We start from the raw sequence: 18,104 nt of genomic DNA on the forward strand, positions 1-18,104 counted from the left end.
TGAAACGTCACAACATATATACAAAAAAAAAACGCTGGCTTATGTCATCATAGATCTCCGTATTAGAATTTTAATTTGAATTTGAGTTTACATATATGATTTATAGTATTTCGCTCGCTTTTACACGAAGTTTGGCGAAACACACGTCTGTCTCTGCCGACCATACAGCCTGCAGGGGCAAACATCCTTGATACTCGCTGCCTCGTTATCGGTTAGTGTAACTCATCCCGGCTACATCCCGGCTCGTTAACTTTCTGCGGTTTACTTGCTTTAGAGAATGTTCCGCAAGCGAACGATCTGCGGTGTTTCATTAAACAAACCACTTGAAGAAGCCAAACACAATGCAGAGCAAACCAAACATTCGACACATGTCTGTGTGGTGCAGCGAAGAAGCTGTAAATAAATCAACCATTCCGTTTGTTATCGCACCAGTTATATGTATTCAAACACCATGCAAGCATTAAAGCAAGTCGTGGAGAAGAATCGTTTTGGAAAGATATTTTTATTTAATGAGTTTTGAGTAAAAAAAAAAACGTTGATTATTTAAGTTCCGGATAAAATATAGATGACCAAAAAACTGAAGTTAAAATGTCTGTGCGTTAGACAATTGAGGTGCAATGTGTAACGGCAATCTTTTTGAATTCCATCTGCTCTTTTGACAGTCACCAGCGAGAGAGAGAACAGAGACAAGGGAAACTAGGTAACGCTTTCCTTTGCACAAAGTTGATATAGCATTTTATATTCGTAATACACTACACCACAACAATCACGTCCTGCTCGGCTGTGGTTCACGGGAACAGGTCCTCGGCCAATGGCCATTCACCTTCGAGCGTTACATCGATGGACGGTGGGTTGATTGTGTGGTGAGCGTCTGAAAATATGAAATGAGGCTGAAGGCAGATTTTTTTTGTTGTTGTTGCTAGTTTTGCTCTGACATTAGCAGGTTTTTTGCTTTCATTTGAAATCATACTCGTTGCAAAACAAAGGTTTCCCGGGTGAAGCTATCAATCTGTTCAGTGGCAGCAAGAAACAAAACTTTACTTACCGTCTGATCCGCGCCAATTAATCAGCTTCTGGTTGCGTAATTCGTCTGTGGTCGGGATGTAGATGATCTGCGTTGACTCCCGGGTCGCTTGCGGGATCGATTCGATTCGTGCCAAACACTTCAGCACCAGCTTGCCCTTAAGCTTGCCGAGGCGCTTCTCGTCGATGTAGAAGCGGATTTCGAGCGTTCGGTATCGCAGCAGGAACCCATCATTCTCAACCGTTGTTTCGTGCTGTGGCTGCAGATACTCCGACGGTACCTGACGCCAAGAAATGCAATTGAAACGAGGAGGGAAAGGGTGAACGGGATAATGTTTCATTCGCGCACTTAAATTGTTCGCGTTCGGGTTCTTCTTACATTCCGATCGTTGATGTACCAGTAAAGACGGGCGGGTGGGCTGGACATGTCGGAAGAACAGTTCGCTACGACGAAGTCACCGAGTGCGTAATTATGCTGTACGCCATTATGCTGAAGCCCGTTGATGATGGGATCGAACTGCGGGTAGACTGTAGTGGGATGAAGGAGTTTTAAGAGCAGCATTAAGAATTAGCTAATATTTAAAGAATCACTGTGCCGGATGGTGCGTGAAGGAATATCCCTTCCAATAGTCGGCGTAATGGTCGAATTTCTGTACCCCGTGCGGGGCAAGTTTGGTCTGTACAACGAGCGCAAATTGATTACGATTATTAATTAATGGCACGGAATGTGCCACTGGGTGGAGATAATGGAGCACGGAATGTACGCTGGTGGAGCTAATGGAGCACGCCTCGGATCAATCAACTGGGTAAGCCTGAGCCGTTGGTCGCTCGCCATATTGCCGTTTGGACTTTCTTCCCTGGCGAGGCATCCATATGCGTTCCGTAACCCAAGTTTGGCGAAGGGGTTTTCGTCGTACGCCAAGCAATCCGCCGCTGATTTCAGTTGCTCAACAAATTAATATAATCCCTTCCCATTGCACAAGCGGCCAACAGCCACACTTCCTGAGAGCATCACGTGATCACAGGCATCGCCACGAGTCAGGTATAAGGTTGCAGGTGCCCGCGCTTATTTTATGTGCTCGGCTTGAGGTAATGGATGGAATTAAGTCGTACTGTTAGCCGAACACTTGATCAACCGTACGTGACGACGCACCACCAAACGGCACGTAACCGACCTCCGCCCCCTTCCCTCTATACCCCCCCCCCCCCTCCTAAATGAAGCGATGCTTTTGCTCGTCTTTGCTTAGGTTCCCCAATTAGTCGTATCTAAAGCGATTCTGTTACAACTATTAGCACTCCCGATAGCTCCTACCCGCACCAACTCGTGCACCATTTCAGCCCCGCAACATACACTACGCGACCCCCACTAGCACGACTATCCGCTGGATGAGCGCTTACGGATCGAGCAACACACCGAGCGAGCGAGCGCTCACGGTGGCGATAAAAGTGCAAATTGATGGCTAATTAATGTTGCTTTTGGCGTAATTAAGGATACGCCGAAAACTTTCTAATTTTTCATAATTATCTCATGCCCGTCGAAACGCCCAGCTGCCCAATTTCACACACCCTTTTCTTTATACTTTTTTCGTTAACCGCACCCCCTCCATTCTTGTGGTGTTAAAGCACCCATGAGTAGAGCGCATCGGCGCTTGTAAGGGAAGCAGAGCTTCCTGAAGATTCACTTTTATGCAACAACATATACATCATCTCATCTGTACACACCTACCTATAGGTACAAGCATAACAAAAAAGAAACACGTATCAAGGGGAAAACACGCGGATAGGACCGCCCCATGTTGAGTGCAGGAAAATTTCCGATCGCGGAAACCGGCCCAGTTGTAAACCCTTCAGCGAAAAGTCTTTTTTCACTTTTGTGTTTTTTTTTCTAAGAACTGTTGTATTTGTTTGTTTGTTTGTTTCACTTTGCCCGACAAAGTTTTCCCTGCTTTCGCTTCGTTTATACAACCGTGTTCGGGCCGGTGAGAATGAAAGATGATAACTATCGAGCTACATAGTGGCCGCTTAGAACATGTTTCCGGAGAAAAATGACTTTGTTTCAATCACATAACCCCCCCCCCCCCACCCCTCCCCCCCCCCCCCCCCCCCCCCACACAGTGCCGTAGCGGAAAGATAACGAATCACTCAACGACGACATTTTGTTGTTACGTAGTGTTTGTTTTCGTGATCGGTCCTCACTCCGAACGTGACTTTGGGAGTGTATGTCGGGTGTTTTGGGATTTCAGCACAACAGATAAGGTACCTTGGTGGAATTTGATGCACCGGATGGATTGATGTATGTTGACAAACGCCTGAACGTTTAACGAACAGCAAAGAGGCGAATCTAGTTTTAAAAACTCTAAGCATCTAAAAATAAATGAAGAAAAATGGACGATCGTCTGTGTCCGAGTAAGATCGTGAGCGCGGGAGGCTTTGCGTTGTATCAACAAAACGAGCACGAACAAGTACGAAGCTTCGAATGCAGAGACCAGCAAGGTTGAGTCGACAAAAATGCGATTTAATCGACGAGGGAGTTAACAGACGGCCAGGCAGCTTTTTCTCTAACATACAAACCAACGCCTATAATACCACTGAGTGTTCGTAAGTGTTGCTTAGGAGAATAACTACCCGAATCGGATTTTTTTTTTTTGCGCACAACACTAAACAAATAAGTTAGTTGTGCGACAATTCAAACAGAAATCCACTGTATTACGCACTGAACTGTACTATTATCCACACAGCAGCGAAGTATTGCTGTAGCTTGTCGGAATGATACTCTGCACATAATTATCATTTATTTATGCTTTTTTTTTATCTCGTACCACACATTCAACCACAAGCACTCGCTAGAAACACAGTGTAGTTTGCACAGATTAATGCAAACACTATAAGAGCGGCATTGATGGATGGACAAAAAGAAGAAAAAAAATGCCATCGGTACGGCTGGTTATTAATTTATCTCCAATCAATTACACCTATTCACGTATCCTTCTTGGAGTTGATGTCGCTCTAACGCAGATCGTTTCGCATGCTAATTAATTCAAATCCAATTCATAACAGCGAGATAATTTTCAATATATAAATCCTAGTGTAGCAGTTAATTTGATTGGCGCAGAAGTAGATCGCTTTGTTGATTTATTGACGAGTTTTTTTTTTTTGCTCCCCCACGTTACACTCTCATTTGTCACGTTTATCAACACTAGATTTTCAGCTGTTTTTCAACGAGGCAATTGTTTGTTTGCGCTCTATCAATAATCGGCCATTTGCAGTTGCCACGTGTGATAAATGGATGATATTAATTTTATACCGCTTGTTAGATCTATTTGTGTAGCATTGCAGCGGGCCGCTTTACGATATTTGTTGGAATGTTACGTCAAACTGTTAGTAGCCCACGCGCCTCAGCGTAACCAGTAAAAGAAGATATGCTCGATTATCGTTACCGAGACGCAATGGATAAAGCCAATATGTTATCGGCACGGACGGATAGCGAACAGCGTTAGAATAGCTTAAAACATAACTGGAGCAGAATTGTATCTTACGGCAATGTCCCAAACTCTATTTCGAATCCTCCCGGCCTACGCTGCTAGCGATTCACAAGTTTCTTTATCAGCTGCACCGTTCTAAGATGGCTTTTGAAAGCTTTATACTGCGCGAAAACCACCATTGAGACATTTGGGACCTAGGCGAGAGCTCTCGAAATCCTATTTGAAATTGGATACCGACAGACACCGGAAAGGCTTGCGTAGTTACGACTGCACCAAAACTCTGCCAGCATCTGCTTCCGAAATTTCTCCACACGTCGATAAATCACGTAGCGGGATATGGTGTGTCGGGAGAAGCAAGAGTGAAAGTGACACGCAACACGAGACGAGCGAGGCTGGTTTCGGTGTTGTTGGGTATTGAGCAAAAGCGCCTGAAAGTCGATCCATGGCGGTTTAAATCCGATTTGGTTGTTTCTTTCTGCCGAGCCCTTTTGGACAGTCCGTGTATCGGTGTATATTCTCGGTTACGGGGACCCTTGCCAGGGATATTAGATCCTTCCATTAATAGTGGAACGGAACGGTCGAAAACACTTTTGTGACTATCAGGAGGGGAGTGGTTGATGGCGTACAGGCTGTCAAAATCCTTGATCGTGGGACAGGAGCTCTAGAGGATTGAGATGAACGCTGCAAGTACGAGTAAGGATCCGGCAACCCGTTTCCAAGCGAAAGAGGTATCACGCGCAATGGAAGAAGTATCACACTCGGAGGAATTTCATGTTATTGATATATGTTCTCGTTTTTGATTGTATGTAGTGTATGGTTGAACTGAACAATCGCAACTAAACAAGAGGATGACTTTATTTGTCAGTGACAACATTATGCAGCAAAAAAAAAAAAAAAACGGAATTAAGGGAATATTGATAGTAGAGTTTTCGTAAGCAGTATGTAACAGTTTTATTGCCTCGATATAACCTCCAACTTCGTGGAGGTCCAGTAACAAATTTAGTAACCCTCTATTCAATGGCCAGCATTACCTAGACGGTCGTAAAACCAAGACGAAAAAGAGCAGTAAATTACGAAAACTCAGCAATTTACATTAGTAGTAGTTACATCAGTAAATTGTTCCCTCTAATGTGAATGTTATGATCAAGGTCTATTAAAAGGAACAGGTCGAGTAATAAGCTCGGGTTACGTTGATCGCAAACATAAAGCGCAAACCAAAGAGTTGTGTCAAAATCATTTTTGAGTTTAGTTAGCATAAACGTCGAGCGCAAACATTTGTAAACAAATCGTTCCTGCGACGAAAGAAGACGATAACTAAGGATAGTTACTTGTTTTACGACAGTTTTATGAATAATGACAATTTGACTTTTTGACAGAAAAGGGGGCGGTGGATGGTTGGCTTGCTTGGATTTGCTTGGAAATTGCTTGGATGGTTGAACGATACTGTGGTTTTGTGTAATTAATCGGTAAATCATGTGGTCAGGAATAGTTGAAAAAATGTATTTATTTTATTTATTTATTTATTTATTTAATTCAAATATGACAGCTTGCGCCATTTTGTCAACTTCGTATGTTTTAACAATTTTTTATAAACTATTTATTTATTCAATAATTAATCGAAACGAATTTCTAAGCAATTTGAGACAAAAAACGATTTTCTTGTACATTTCATCTGACTGACAATCAAATGGTAAAAGTTAGTTAGTTATAGGTTGGATTGTCTTGAGGGGCCAAAAGGAGGTACCTTATTGCTTGTAAGAAGCTGTATAAAGTACGAGTTGTTGCCTGGTTTTAACTTGGACCTCGTTCGGATAGCTCTGGTAGTTGATCAGGGGTACGTCCAGATAGCTTGGTTTCTGGTTGATTTCTCTATTACAAAATTGTCTCTTACGCTATCCCTAACACTAATACTACTATCGCTAAAGTTCATTCTAATTGATCTAGATCTAGAGAAATTGATCTGCTGTGCGTCCACGCATGCATACATTTAGGCGCAAACAGACGTAATTGAAGCGATTGGAGTAAGAATCTTTACCCTGAACACTCCTTTAACAATAATTTTCGCATATCATCCGGGTGGAAATTACAATAAAGCTAGCTTCAAAAAATACTTCAAAAAATTAACTAACACAACTAGTAATTATTAGAACCGTCATAATCAGTTGTAAATAAAAAATAAACTAGTAATTATTATATATGTGGAGCCCTTAACGCACGGCATAGATTTTGGATATGCTAATCAAGCAGGAAAATCCCTATTTGAGGAAATTTAAAAAGGTAGCATTTCAATATGCTTTCCAGACTCAGCAACGTATATTCCGTGAAATTCGAGACGCTCACCATCGACGATTAGTTTTAGCAAATAACAATTCCGATATTGCCAACCCGGTTACTCTCACAGAACTAACTTCCGATCATCCATCAGTATCTTGTCAAATCAGAAACACAGTCCCAATTAACGTACCTGACAGACAAGTATTTAACTTTTATAAAGCAAACTGTCAGTTATTCAAAAGCTTATTAAAAAATAGGTTGGATGTGAGTTCACGAATGCATACATTTAGGCGTAAACACAACTGAGTTGGATGAAGGTAGCATAAAAATAATAATAATAATAATAATAATAATAATAATAATAATAATAATAATAATAATAATAATAATAATAATAATAATAATAATAATAAAAATAATAATAAAAATAATAGTAATAATAAAAATAATAATAAAAATAATAATAAAAATAATAATAATAATAATAATAATAATAATAATAATAATAATAATAAAAATAATAATAATAATAATAATAATAATAATAATAATAATAATAATAATAATAATAATAATAATAATAATAATAATAATAATAATAATAATAACAGATTGTGGGATTTAGTTAAGACATTGAAAAAAGTGCCTACTACAATTCAGCCGCTAAAAGAAGCTGGGAATCTCCTGTTGACCACAAAAGATAGATATGAAGCCATTAAATCACATTTCAAAAAGCCACATAATACTACCAGCCACTTTGCAAGCCCATTAGAAAATAATATCAATGCAACAGTGAATAACTTTCTTCGAGCCCATCCAAATCTGGATTACAACCCTTCTGACTTTATAAAACCTGAAGATATTATCAAAACAATCAGAAATATTAAAAGCAAAAAATCCACCGTCATGGACCAAATAAACAATAAAAAGATAATACATCTTCCTAAAAATATAATAAGATATTACATTTTATAATGAATAGTGCACGTAAGCTAGATTACTTTCGAAGTAGTTGGAAAGTGGTCCCTATTCCAAAAATTGGAAAGGACCTGAGTGTTGCTTCAAATTACCGACCAATCAGTCTACTTAGTTGCCTAGGGAAGCTGTTCGAAAAGATCATCGACAAAAAACTTCGAGTTCATGTAGAAACATTAAATATAATACCAAATACTCAATTCAGTTTTCATCCCGTGTTATCAACTACTCATCAGTTAGAAAGATTAAAATCTAACATATTACGTAAGAGAAGCTTTAAAAAATCCATAAGCATTGTAATGCTCGATACAGAAAAGGCGTTCGATACTATTTGGTTTAATGGTCTAATTGCCAAACTTATCAAACTACGTTTCCCCTACTCTTCTTCTTGGTTTAACGACCTCTAAGGTCATGCCGGTCATCGAAATGGATTTCTAGACTGTCGATACCACGTAGTTGGTTAGTCAGACCTCACTATGGGCGGACGGTCCGGATGGGATTCGAACCACGGTCCTGTCGTTTGAAGACCGGCGCCGCTGTCGTCTACACCACAGGGTCGCCCCGGGTTTCCCCAACTATTTAATCCATATAATAAGAAGTTTCATTACTAATAGAAACAACAAAGTAATCATTAACTCAGCCACTTTGGAATCGTACAGCTCTTGTGTCGGGGTACCATAAGGAAGCGTTATTTCTCCGCTATTATTTAACATATACATTTTCCGATATCCCAAAAATGAAATATTGTAAGCAATATCTCTATGCTGACGTTGTCGCCTAAACGGCATCTGGTAAAAGAGCAAACACAATTATAAATAACCTTAATTCAGCTCTAAACTCATATTTAAATTACTGCCAGAAATGGAAACTAAAAATTAACAACAATAAATCCGAAGTTATCTTTTTCACCCGATTCACTTGTACAAAAAAAGGTACGCAATAGACAAATTAAGAGACCTAATGCAAACATTCCCTGGAAACAAACCGTAATGTATCTGGGAATGACTTTTGACAATAGAATGAATGACGTTAACTACAACATAAGATGCAGAAATAATAACATAAACGTAGAACTAATGTAATGAAGAAAAGAAATCATCCCTCTCCTTTGATTATTACAAATTTCCTGGATCCCTAACAATTGGAATGTTGCTAAAACCTAACATCCTGAAAGTTATTGAAAATTTTAAACCAGAAAGTTACAAATTTAGGCAATATAGTTTAGATTTAAGAAAAAATTCTGTAACATTAGATAATGATAAGGATTAGGAGACAAAAATACACTTATTTTTTGTTCTTATTTTGATATAGGTTGTTTTATCCTAATTTTCCCTACTCTTGCATTTAAATACGATTTATTGTTAACATTAATTGTATTCCAAGTGGCAAAGCCAAAAGTTTTTAGTTTATAGCGAGGAAAACAAATGTTGTCGAATGTTGTAAAAAAAAATGTACCATGAAATATACAAACACTACCACTACAATCAAATGGTAGTATTTACCTTTGACTTTACATTTGGTATCAATCCCTCAAGGATCTGTCAAACGCACCCACATGTTCTATTTTTTCTTGAATGTCAAAATGCTCTACATTCCACCACCTGCTCTTTGACATCACTTTGGTTATGATCATCTCTACAACTTTTAACTAATGGCACATACATTATTGTTGGGGACGGCCTGGTGGTATAGGCGACAGAGTAGCCGGTCTTCAAATGGCAGGACCGGGGTTCAAATCCCATCCGAACCGTCCCCCAGGCGTGGAGGCTGGCTTTTCAACTACGTGCTATCGGCAAGTCTAGTAAGCCATTCGGTGACTGGCGTGACCTTACGGTCGTTAAGCCAAGAAGAAGAGCATATCTTCTTCTTCTTGGTGGCTTGACGACTTTCTACATATACGTAGAAGGTAGAAGAACACATATTATTGTTAAAAATTTAACTATTCATTTCACCCCACATGACCAATCACAAATATTTCTATCCAACTCCAGAAACAAAGAGTAACGTTCAGGATTAATTAATTACTTGCTCCAGCTCTCCTGGCTACCATATCGCATTATTTCTCTTTCCACACACAACAACATCCTGTCATAGAGTTGGTTCAATGAAGTAGAACGAATCCATATTTATCAAACTCAGTCAACTTAACCTCCTATTCATGGAAACATACTACGAATAAGTCCAAATCGGTTGCGATCTGTCCCATCGCACCGGGTCACACGAGAACGTAGCAATCAGGTGATCTAAAGCCAATAACGCGACACCAGAAAACGCAATGATGGTTTGATTAAATAAAAGATGAGAAGCAGAATCGACACGAGCAGAAGAACAAAAGCTTTCAGCAAAGCAAAAAAGGCTGTTCTTTGTAAAGCGGCTGCTCGGTTGCGAATTTCGCCGCTTCGTCAAATGAGACAGTTCCGTTCGCCGATTGATGAGCACAATCGTACGCGACACAGGTGAGGGTGTCCACCAAAAGCGCCAGGAATCACATTAAAACGGGATGGATGATATTCTTGCAGCATACGGTACTGCGGTAAAGTTGAGCGGTGGAGCATGGGGAGTGGGGGGTGAGGGGGGAGGGAAATCGGAGCTAAATGAAACGATTGGCGTAGCGAAATGAAATTAACCAAGGCAAAAGTGATTTTCCTGCCAAATCCAAAATCTGCCTTGTCATCGTAGAGAAACAATAAATTTTCCACTACATTAAGCTTTCGAATGATAAAAGATTCTCCTCCCCTATGACAGACGGGCAAGCAGCAGAAGACAGCACCGGAACAATCCAGCATAGAGGATGCTCATTCCCTTCCCGCCATATTCCGTCAAGATGGTGAAGTGCACCAATGAATTCGTAAGAAAACAGGGCGAATGGCACCGAAAACGTTGCTGCTATAAATGGGCTGGAAGGCGAGGCAAACTCCACGGGAAGCCCCATTGAGGCCTTAATGTTTCCACGAGCCATGAAAGCATACAATCCTGCGGGCATTCCCGCACAAACCCCCCCCCCCCCCCATCCTTCCCCTTTGGCCGTTCCGTGCATCGTGCTAGGATAAACATAAAGGGCATTACGAACAGGGAAGAAACTAATGTCGGGGACGGTAGGAAGGGGCGCAAAGAAACTGGCAATTGCCAGTGAAGGAAAGGAGCCCGTGAGCGTGCGGAATAAGTACGTCGCCTTTCGCCGAGAAACAAAAAGAAAAGAAACGAATGAAGAAGAACTGACAGTCGTGAGAATGCAGGAAATCTGGTTCAATCTGGTTCTCCGTGGGTCATGGGAATGTGATAATAATAATCAAATCTCATCCTTCCAGCCCGGCCTGTCGCACCCGTGCCGGCGAGCACAACGATGGATTATCAAATGCTAAAAAGCCTTGCTCTTTTATTCAACGACCATCAGGACATACCGCATCTTTTCCGAAACCTTTGCCTTGGTTCATATCATCGTCCTAGATGCGAAAAACTAGAGCAAAGAGCCTTTCGTGTATGGTATCGATGATGATCGCTATGAGGATTCGCTAGAACATGAGTTGTCTTTTCTTTTTTTCTTCGATCCCTCGTACCCCATTCGGTCCCTCCACTGCCCTTTACCACTCAGCACCACACTGTAGCGAGTGTTTTGGAATAATTTGAAGATTTAAAATTATATTCCATCCCCTTCTACCCAAACAACAACAACAACAACAACAAAAAACGGTCCTCACGCAAGCACTAGCCTACCGATGCCCGCCCCATTTCGCTTCCCCTTCCCTTTGCAGGAAATGCCGGATCCATTTGCCAGCTTCCTGGCCGCTGCGAAAGATACCCATTGAAATCGTTTTCTCGCATGTCTCCTCCGAAACCGAACCAGTCGCGCGGTCCGCCAATGCGTTTGGCCGCTTTCCTTTTCGCTCGAAATCGTTTTCACTGGGGTTTTCTTTTTTTTTTCGCCATTTTTATATCGTTACGCTCGTACCAAGCTGAGCGAACTGGTTCGCTTTATTGTTACTTTGTTTGCGTCCTTCGTCTTCCAAACCTTCATTCCCCGCCCCCCCCCCCCCCCCTTCCCCTCGGCATCCTCCTCCGCTCCAGCCGCTCCAGTACCTTTCTAAAAGGTCTTTCCGTAGAACGATTTCGATCGTTCCGCCACAATTTTTGCGATTACCCAATTTTGCGTTTTTCCTTTTCTCCGTTTTGTTCGCACAGCGCAAGAAAGGAAAGGGAATCTTAAAGCATATTTTACGACGTTTTCTGCATATTGTAGTGTTTCGTTGTTGTTTTTCGCTGTCCCGCCACTGCTGTGGATGTTTCCATCCAGTGCCACGTGCAGTCGCCCTTTGCTGATCGTGCTTTTCCGTTTCTACTGTCTGGTACGGTCGTTTCCGCTGGTCACCGCCGCCATTCGACCGATACATTGCATGCACCCAAAACCCCCGCTTGATGCTGTGTGTTGTTGCATACCAAACCCCTGGGATTTTACCCCAGGTGACGGGGTAAAATATTTTCGAGAATCAGCACATACCTCCAACGATTCCCTTCGATACAGTGATCAACAGCATTTTCGTACGACGGAGAATTCAATGGAGAGTTATAAAGCCGGCGTTCGCCAATTGAACCACTTGCGGTGTCGTTTAGCTAGGTTTTTGCCGTACAATTGCAAAACGGCAATAAATGCATATCTTTCAAAATCTTGTTGCATTGTGCCAAAATTGGTGCAATCGTGTGTTATATTTGTTTGCATTCAGCCGAAGGCTTAACTTTCTTTGGTTCTGTCCTATCAATGGACGAAAAAAAAAATGCAGATACTACATAGTACAGTACATTGAGCAATTTGCATCGAAATTTTGTGCTCGTTGATGTTAATTTGCTACAGATTAAGATCCTTTCGTCGTTTGTTGAAGAAAAATAAGTTGATAAAAAAAACACACATAATAAAAGCAAAATTTCACATATTCCAAACATTCAATCGCTTTGCTTTACCTTCTTTTTTTTACTTGTGCTCAAAGACGAAAGTTTGATTACCCTTTTTGCTTGCTTTGCGTTATGATTGTACACTTTTGAATTTTCCTTTGTTAATTATATGAAGCTCACAACGAGTAGCATGACAAGCAGTGTGCGCGAATAGCATGTTATTCTTTTCTTAGAATTCACCATCGACTCGGCTAGCAAAATGTGTGTGTGTGTGTGTGTGTGTGCGGTTTCTCCTTTTTTTCCAACTATGTGTAAATTTATTGTGGTTCGTTCTTCTAATTGTCTAGCAAACATTTTGCTAACATTCTTTTGTTCGTTTCAATTTTGAACTGGCAAAAAAAAAAAAATCCTTAAATGTGACGATGCTAGGATTAAGCATACCGCTTGCCTTCTACCGATGCGCCATTTGTAGCTTCTCTCTTTCACAAACGACTTTGTGATGTGCGAAACAAAACCACAAAATTCTTAGAATGTTGATATTGTTTTTTTTTTTTACACTGATAACACCAAACCATGCCGAAGAACATTTGTGCAACGTTTACGGCAGAAACATGCTTTTTAATGGAAAGAGTATGAGAGGGAGTGGATTGTTATGCGAAGCTCGTGATATGGAGCTGTATTGACAATTGCACTCGACACTCACACATCTATCGTACTATCCTTACCATTGTTTAAAATAGAAACTGGCAAATAAGCAGTTCACTTGCAACAATTTCTTTTATTTTGTAGCAAGCATTATTAAATTTGCCTTAAATGTTTAGCTGCTAAGCAGTTCATCAACTTGGAGCACAATTTTTTGCTTGATGTTAGTCTGCTAGATTCCAACCAACAATGCAAAGCTTCCTAGCACTTGCACACACACACACACACACACTTGTACTACCTGTAAAACCAGTTAAACCAAACCATCACAGAACGGCTATATTCCGGAACACCCCAAGAATGCATTAGAGCAGGGATTACGGGCAGTCCCAGTGTCCCCGAGCGCCTGTAAATAGTGGTTCCGGTACGCATTGCCGTATTCGTGAAGCACATGAAAAACGGTTCAAACACATGTCATTGAGGCGATAATCTATTGCTTTACTGGGATTTGGGAGATTGAGCTTTGGCCCGGTTTGGCGCTCACCAAACGCAACGCAATAACGGTGACTGCTGGATGGTAGTCATTTCTTGCAAAAAGGCCCTTAATAAAACCGGAAAGCCGTAACGAGCTCAAAATGATTAGCCGTAATCCACTGTAGTGGCAATGAACGCATTCATTTGCGAGCAAGTGTGTATCATGATTGTGGCACAAGCCCCGTACTGATGCTTGTGTTGTAATAGCTTTGCCAATAGTTTTTAAACTCACTTGCCAAATACATTTGCAATTCAATACGCTGAAAGAGTGGTTCATTTTCTTAGCCACGCTTCCAAAAAAAAAAAGAAAAAAAATATTTGCAATACAATCAGCTTAAATAATCATAGCAAAGTGTTAAAACATTGCAAGGCATCGCTAGGTTGGTTGCTAATTTATTAGCGGCACGTCGCTTTGTTGTCATGGTTACTGATTTATTCATTTTATTTATGATGGCTTGCACCGTAATTGTCAACAGCGCATGATATGATTGTGTCTATGAACTAGATTAAAGGGGGTTACTGGTTTACACGCAGTGTAACTCACCTGCCACGGTCATATTGCCAACGCCGTGCGTCAGCTTAAACTCTGGTGCATCCCCAGATATTTCGCACCGGTACGAGCCGCTAGATCGAATGTTGAGATTGTGCAGCTGAATACTGCACATAAACTGATTGCAGATCTGTACCGTCGAATTCTGCAGCACCGTCACACCGTCCACATCGAAAAACATCAAGCTCTTCGGCATCATTGGCGAATATCTGTCGGTAAATTCAGGGTGTGCAAAGCAGAACTAGCTTAGATAAAGTTACGAAACAGGATCGCCATTCATCCCACCTGAAGAATTCCCGCTCGTCTTTGTACCATTTCACGGAATTAAGCTTGTGCGTGCCCATGTCATAACTGCAGGAGAGTGTGACCGTTTCGCGAACATCCACCACTTCCGGCACGGTGATTTCTGTCAGCTGCAGACATCTGGCGAGCGTTAATGCTATGGTGGCAAATGGAAGCAGAAGATTTGTTTGCGTTAATATGCGGAGCTTTATTTTAAGTGGCAGCTAATGTTTCGATGGAGGGAAGATTATAAAACAGATAAATTTAATGCATAGTAACTGGACGGGTTGTTGTTGCATAAAAGCTCGGCAATTTTTCGCTTTGTCTGCACATTTTCATCTCGCTAAATACCATCAAATAAAAAAGAGAAATATAAAACCCTGTGGAGCTGATTGAAAATGCCAAGCTAATGTGTTAAAAAATCAGTTTCAAGTGCATATAATGGATACAGTAATAAATAATCAAACTATATGCTCAGTTCGGAATGAAATATCAAACCACCGAAGATATAACAGGTTGGCTGATAAGTCCCCGGTCTGACACATAGAATGCGCCGAAAGTATTAAATGCATATTATTTTTATATAGCACCAACCTTCAAATGATTCGTGTCAAAATTTGACGTCTGTATGTCAATTAGTTTGTGAGACAGAGCGTATTTTGTCAAGCAACTTTTGGTTGCTTGATTTTTTCTTGTTCTCAGACCTTAAAAGGATGCTCGCAGGGAAAAAATTGGCTGCAATGAAGAGGTGGTCGCCGAAACTGAGGCCTATTTTGAGGCAAAACCGAAGGAGTACTACCAAAATGGTATCAAAAAATTGGAAGGTCGTTATAATCGTTGTATCGCTCTTGAAGGGAACTATGTTGAATAATTAAAAACGAATTTTGACAAAAAAAATGTGTTTTTCTTTGTTAGACCGGGGACTTATCAGCCAACCTGTTAGTAGGTTGAAATAAGAGTACAGTTTAACAGGCACCAGGCGCCTCCATTCTATTGACAGATTTTTCAACCGTGTAACGGCTGTATGGAAAGGAAACATTCGTTTTTGCTCTCGCTACATGCCTCCAAGTGTATTGCCCTTACCATTATAATTCGAATCAGTTATGATGAATCAATTCAGCGCCATTCGGATTCGCAAACACATTTCCAGCGTAGAGAGAAAAAAAAAGGCAAACACCAGCCATGACACAACGATAAATCACTTACTCGTGGCAAGCGAGTGCCAAGCAAAAGATTACACCTTTACCGAGACGCTTGATGTGGGAATTGAGTTCGCGACATGTTGCCAAAATCGGCGGTACAGCTTCATACGTTAGAAAACCGCTACCGGGGCGGGAAGCTGAACTGCTCCCTTCTGTCTCGCACTTCCGGGAGATATTTTTACTAATTGCAACAAGAAAATAAAACTGTCAGTCAGTAATTTGTCAGCATGATTTATGGCATGTCGGAAGTTCGCATCCACTTGCTCATGGGAATGCCACTAAGGAGGATGCAAGCAGCAGTGTTCGCGATACTGATGCCGCGCGGAGGCGAACGGAAAAAGAAAAAAAAAACATCACAGTTGATGGGATGATGTGGTGAGAAACTACACTTGAGGGGCTTGAGAACCACACATTTATGGGTGTATGGGCAACATACAATGAGGAGGAAGAAGAGGACAAAAAAAATGGGAGACTCACTTGGAAAAGAAAATATAAGCCACGCTGAAAGCCATGGCAGCTTCAATGCAAAAGAAGAAAACTCGACACACAAAATAAAAGTATGATGTGAAACGAAGCTCCCTCTCTCTCTCTCTCTCTCTCTCTCTCTCTCTCTCTCTCTCCCTCTGCTTCTCTGCACACTTCCGCTCCATGCCACAACACTAATTTGCCAGCAATTCAAAATTAAACACTGCCACACAAAACGGCCGCTAATGGTCACAAAGGAGCTAAGCATTTTGCAGCGCCCTTAGCATCATGAATGGCACTCGAGTTGAAACCAAGGGCAAGAGCGAGAGAGAGAGAGAGAGGGAGAGTGTGGCAGAAGGTCGAATGGAAAATTATTTCAGCTAGCCAAGTGATGTTCGCTTCTATATTTGCGCTAGGATGGTAAAATGAAGGGCGCGAATAAAAACCGTTCCCCTTCGAGTGCGTTTGCGGCAAATTGTGCGAAGAGAACTTGGCGGTATTACCTATCTTGGGTACTTGGTAAGATTGTTTAGTGAAGATGTGTTATCTTCTCTTCACTGACGAAAATCCTCTCGTTTGTAAATGGTAACGGGGCGGCAATAAAAATGTAGTTTTTGTTTGTGATAACTATTGATACACATTTACAAATAATTAGTCTCTTTAGTAAATAAAATGGAAAGTAAGTAAAATAAAATATCTAGTCTTTCTTGCCTAACCTAAGTGAAAGAGGAAATTATTTCGATAAGTGTGTTTTAGTGGTAAGCTTCGTGCCAACCATACATCCCGGTTTCTATACAAAATCAACCTAATATGTAGTTGTACATATATCGGGCAATATCATCCGAGGTACTCATCTGTGACACTAGCGAATTGGTTTTGTTTGTCGGGCTTAAATTGAATTGCATGCATACCCAATCAGTTCCATACAACGGTGGTGAGGCAAAATGTCAATATTAATCAATTCGCTTATATCCAATCAATCACCTCCGAAGAATAATGCTCCCAAAAGCGAATAAGGAATCGAAATGGGTGGCGGAGAGAGCAGTGGCGAACCATTTGCCGACCGTACTTACCCTGCAGTAATAAGACGGCTGCGGTTAGCCTACCATTCAGGGGCATCATATGGCCAAGGGCGGTATAACTATTCATGTGTTAATTGTCCGGCTTTGGATGTGGGCTGTAAGGTTGATTGTTGCAGCGTTTTGTTAGGTGTGTCGCATACACTGTTTACACTGTGATACTAACTATACGCATGCTAGAGCGTATCACTGGATAGACCATTTCTGGAACTTGTCATTTTAGGAAACACAGCAAAACTCACCAACAACGATTGAGGATGATCTTGAAGTCTTTAGTAACACTAGATTTGCTAGGCTATGGACAGCTTTAAATCACCACTTTACACTACTTATTTAGCAGGATTCGGTCGGTCGGAGCAATGTTAAATCGGTAATCCTTTAACCTGGTGCTGTCATTTACACAAATGATCTTAGGTCTGCACCAGCGAGTTATTTGCAGCGAGCTACTTATCTTCGAAAAGGATGGAAATGAGAGAAGGTGTAAGTGGATGAGATTGGAACTACATTTTCCCGACATGGTCATAATCGCATTCAATTCCAAATCATTATCTGGGACCGGAAAATCTTCATTTACTCGCTTCATTTTAATTAATCCAACAGAAGGGTATAGACAATCTGCAAATGCGTCAAAATAGATTGCTCAAGGTGTTTTATGCAGCTTGGTGTTCATATTTTTGATTCCTATTGTTCAGTTAGAGCGACGTGGCCATTT

The 18,104-nt window shown here is 41.1% G+C and overlaps 1 protein-coding gene across 1 annotated transcript; it reads right to left on the reverse strand.

The window, feature by feature from the left end:
• Nucleotides 1-310: 310 nt before the first annotated feature.
• On the reverse strand, nt 311-17,472 carry LOC126559381 (uncharacterized). Its single transcript, XM_050215534.1, has 6 exons — nt 17,387-17,472; nt 14,650-14,803; nt 14,359-14,573; nt 1,403-1,551; nt 1,046-1,304; nt 311-393 (listed from the first exon to the last, which is right to left on the reverse strand). Exons 1-6 carry the CDS (start codon nt 17,460-17,462, stop codon nt 311-313), a joined length of 936 nt encoding a protein of 311 aa, XP_050071491.1. The 5' UTR covers nt 17,463-17,472.
• Nucleotides 17,473-18,104: the final 632 nt, after the last annotated feature.

This window comes from Anopheles maculipalpis, chromosome X (assembly GCF_943734695.1).
Source record: "Anopheles maculipalpis chromosome X, idAnoMacuDA_375_x, whole genome shotgun sequence".
Classification (NCBI taxonomy): Eukaryota; Metazoa; Arthropoda; class Insecta; order Diptera; family Culicidae; genus Anopheles; species Anopheles maculipalpis.

Bases quoted from the DNA above. Each gene is read 5' to 3' on its own strand.
- LOC126559381 (XM_050215534.1), bottom strand. From the start codon at position 17,462: ATGAATAGTTATACCGCCCTTGGCCATATGATGCCCCTGAATGGTAGG. The intron at 14,574-14,649 runs GTGGGATGAATG...ATTTACCGACAG, and splicing joins GACGAGCGGGAATTCTTCAG to ATATTCGCCAATGATGCCGA. The intron at 394-1,045 runs GTAAGTAAAGTT...ATTTATTTACAG, and splicing joins TAATTGGCGCGGATCAGACG to CTTCTTCGCTGCACCACACA.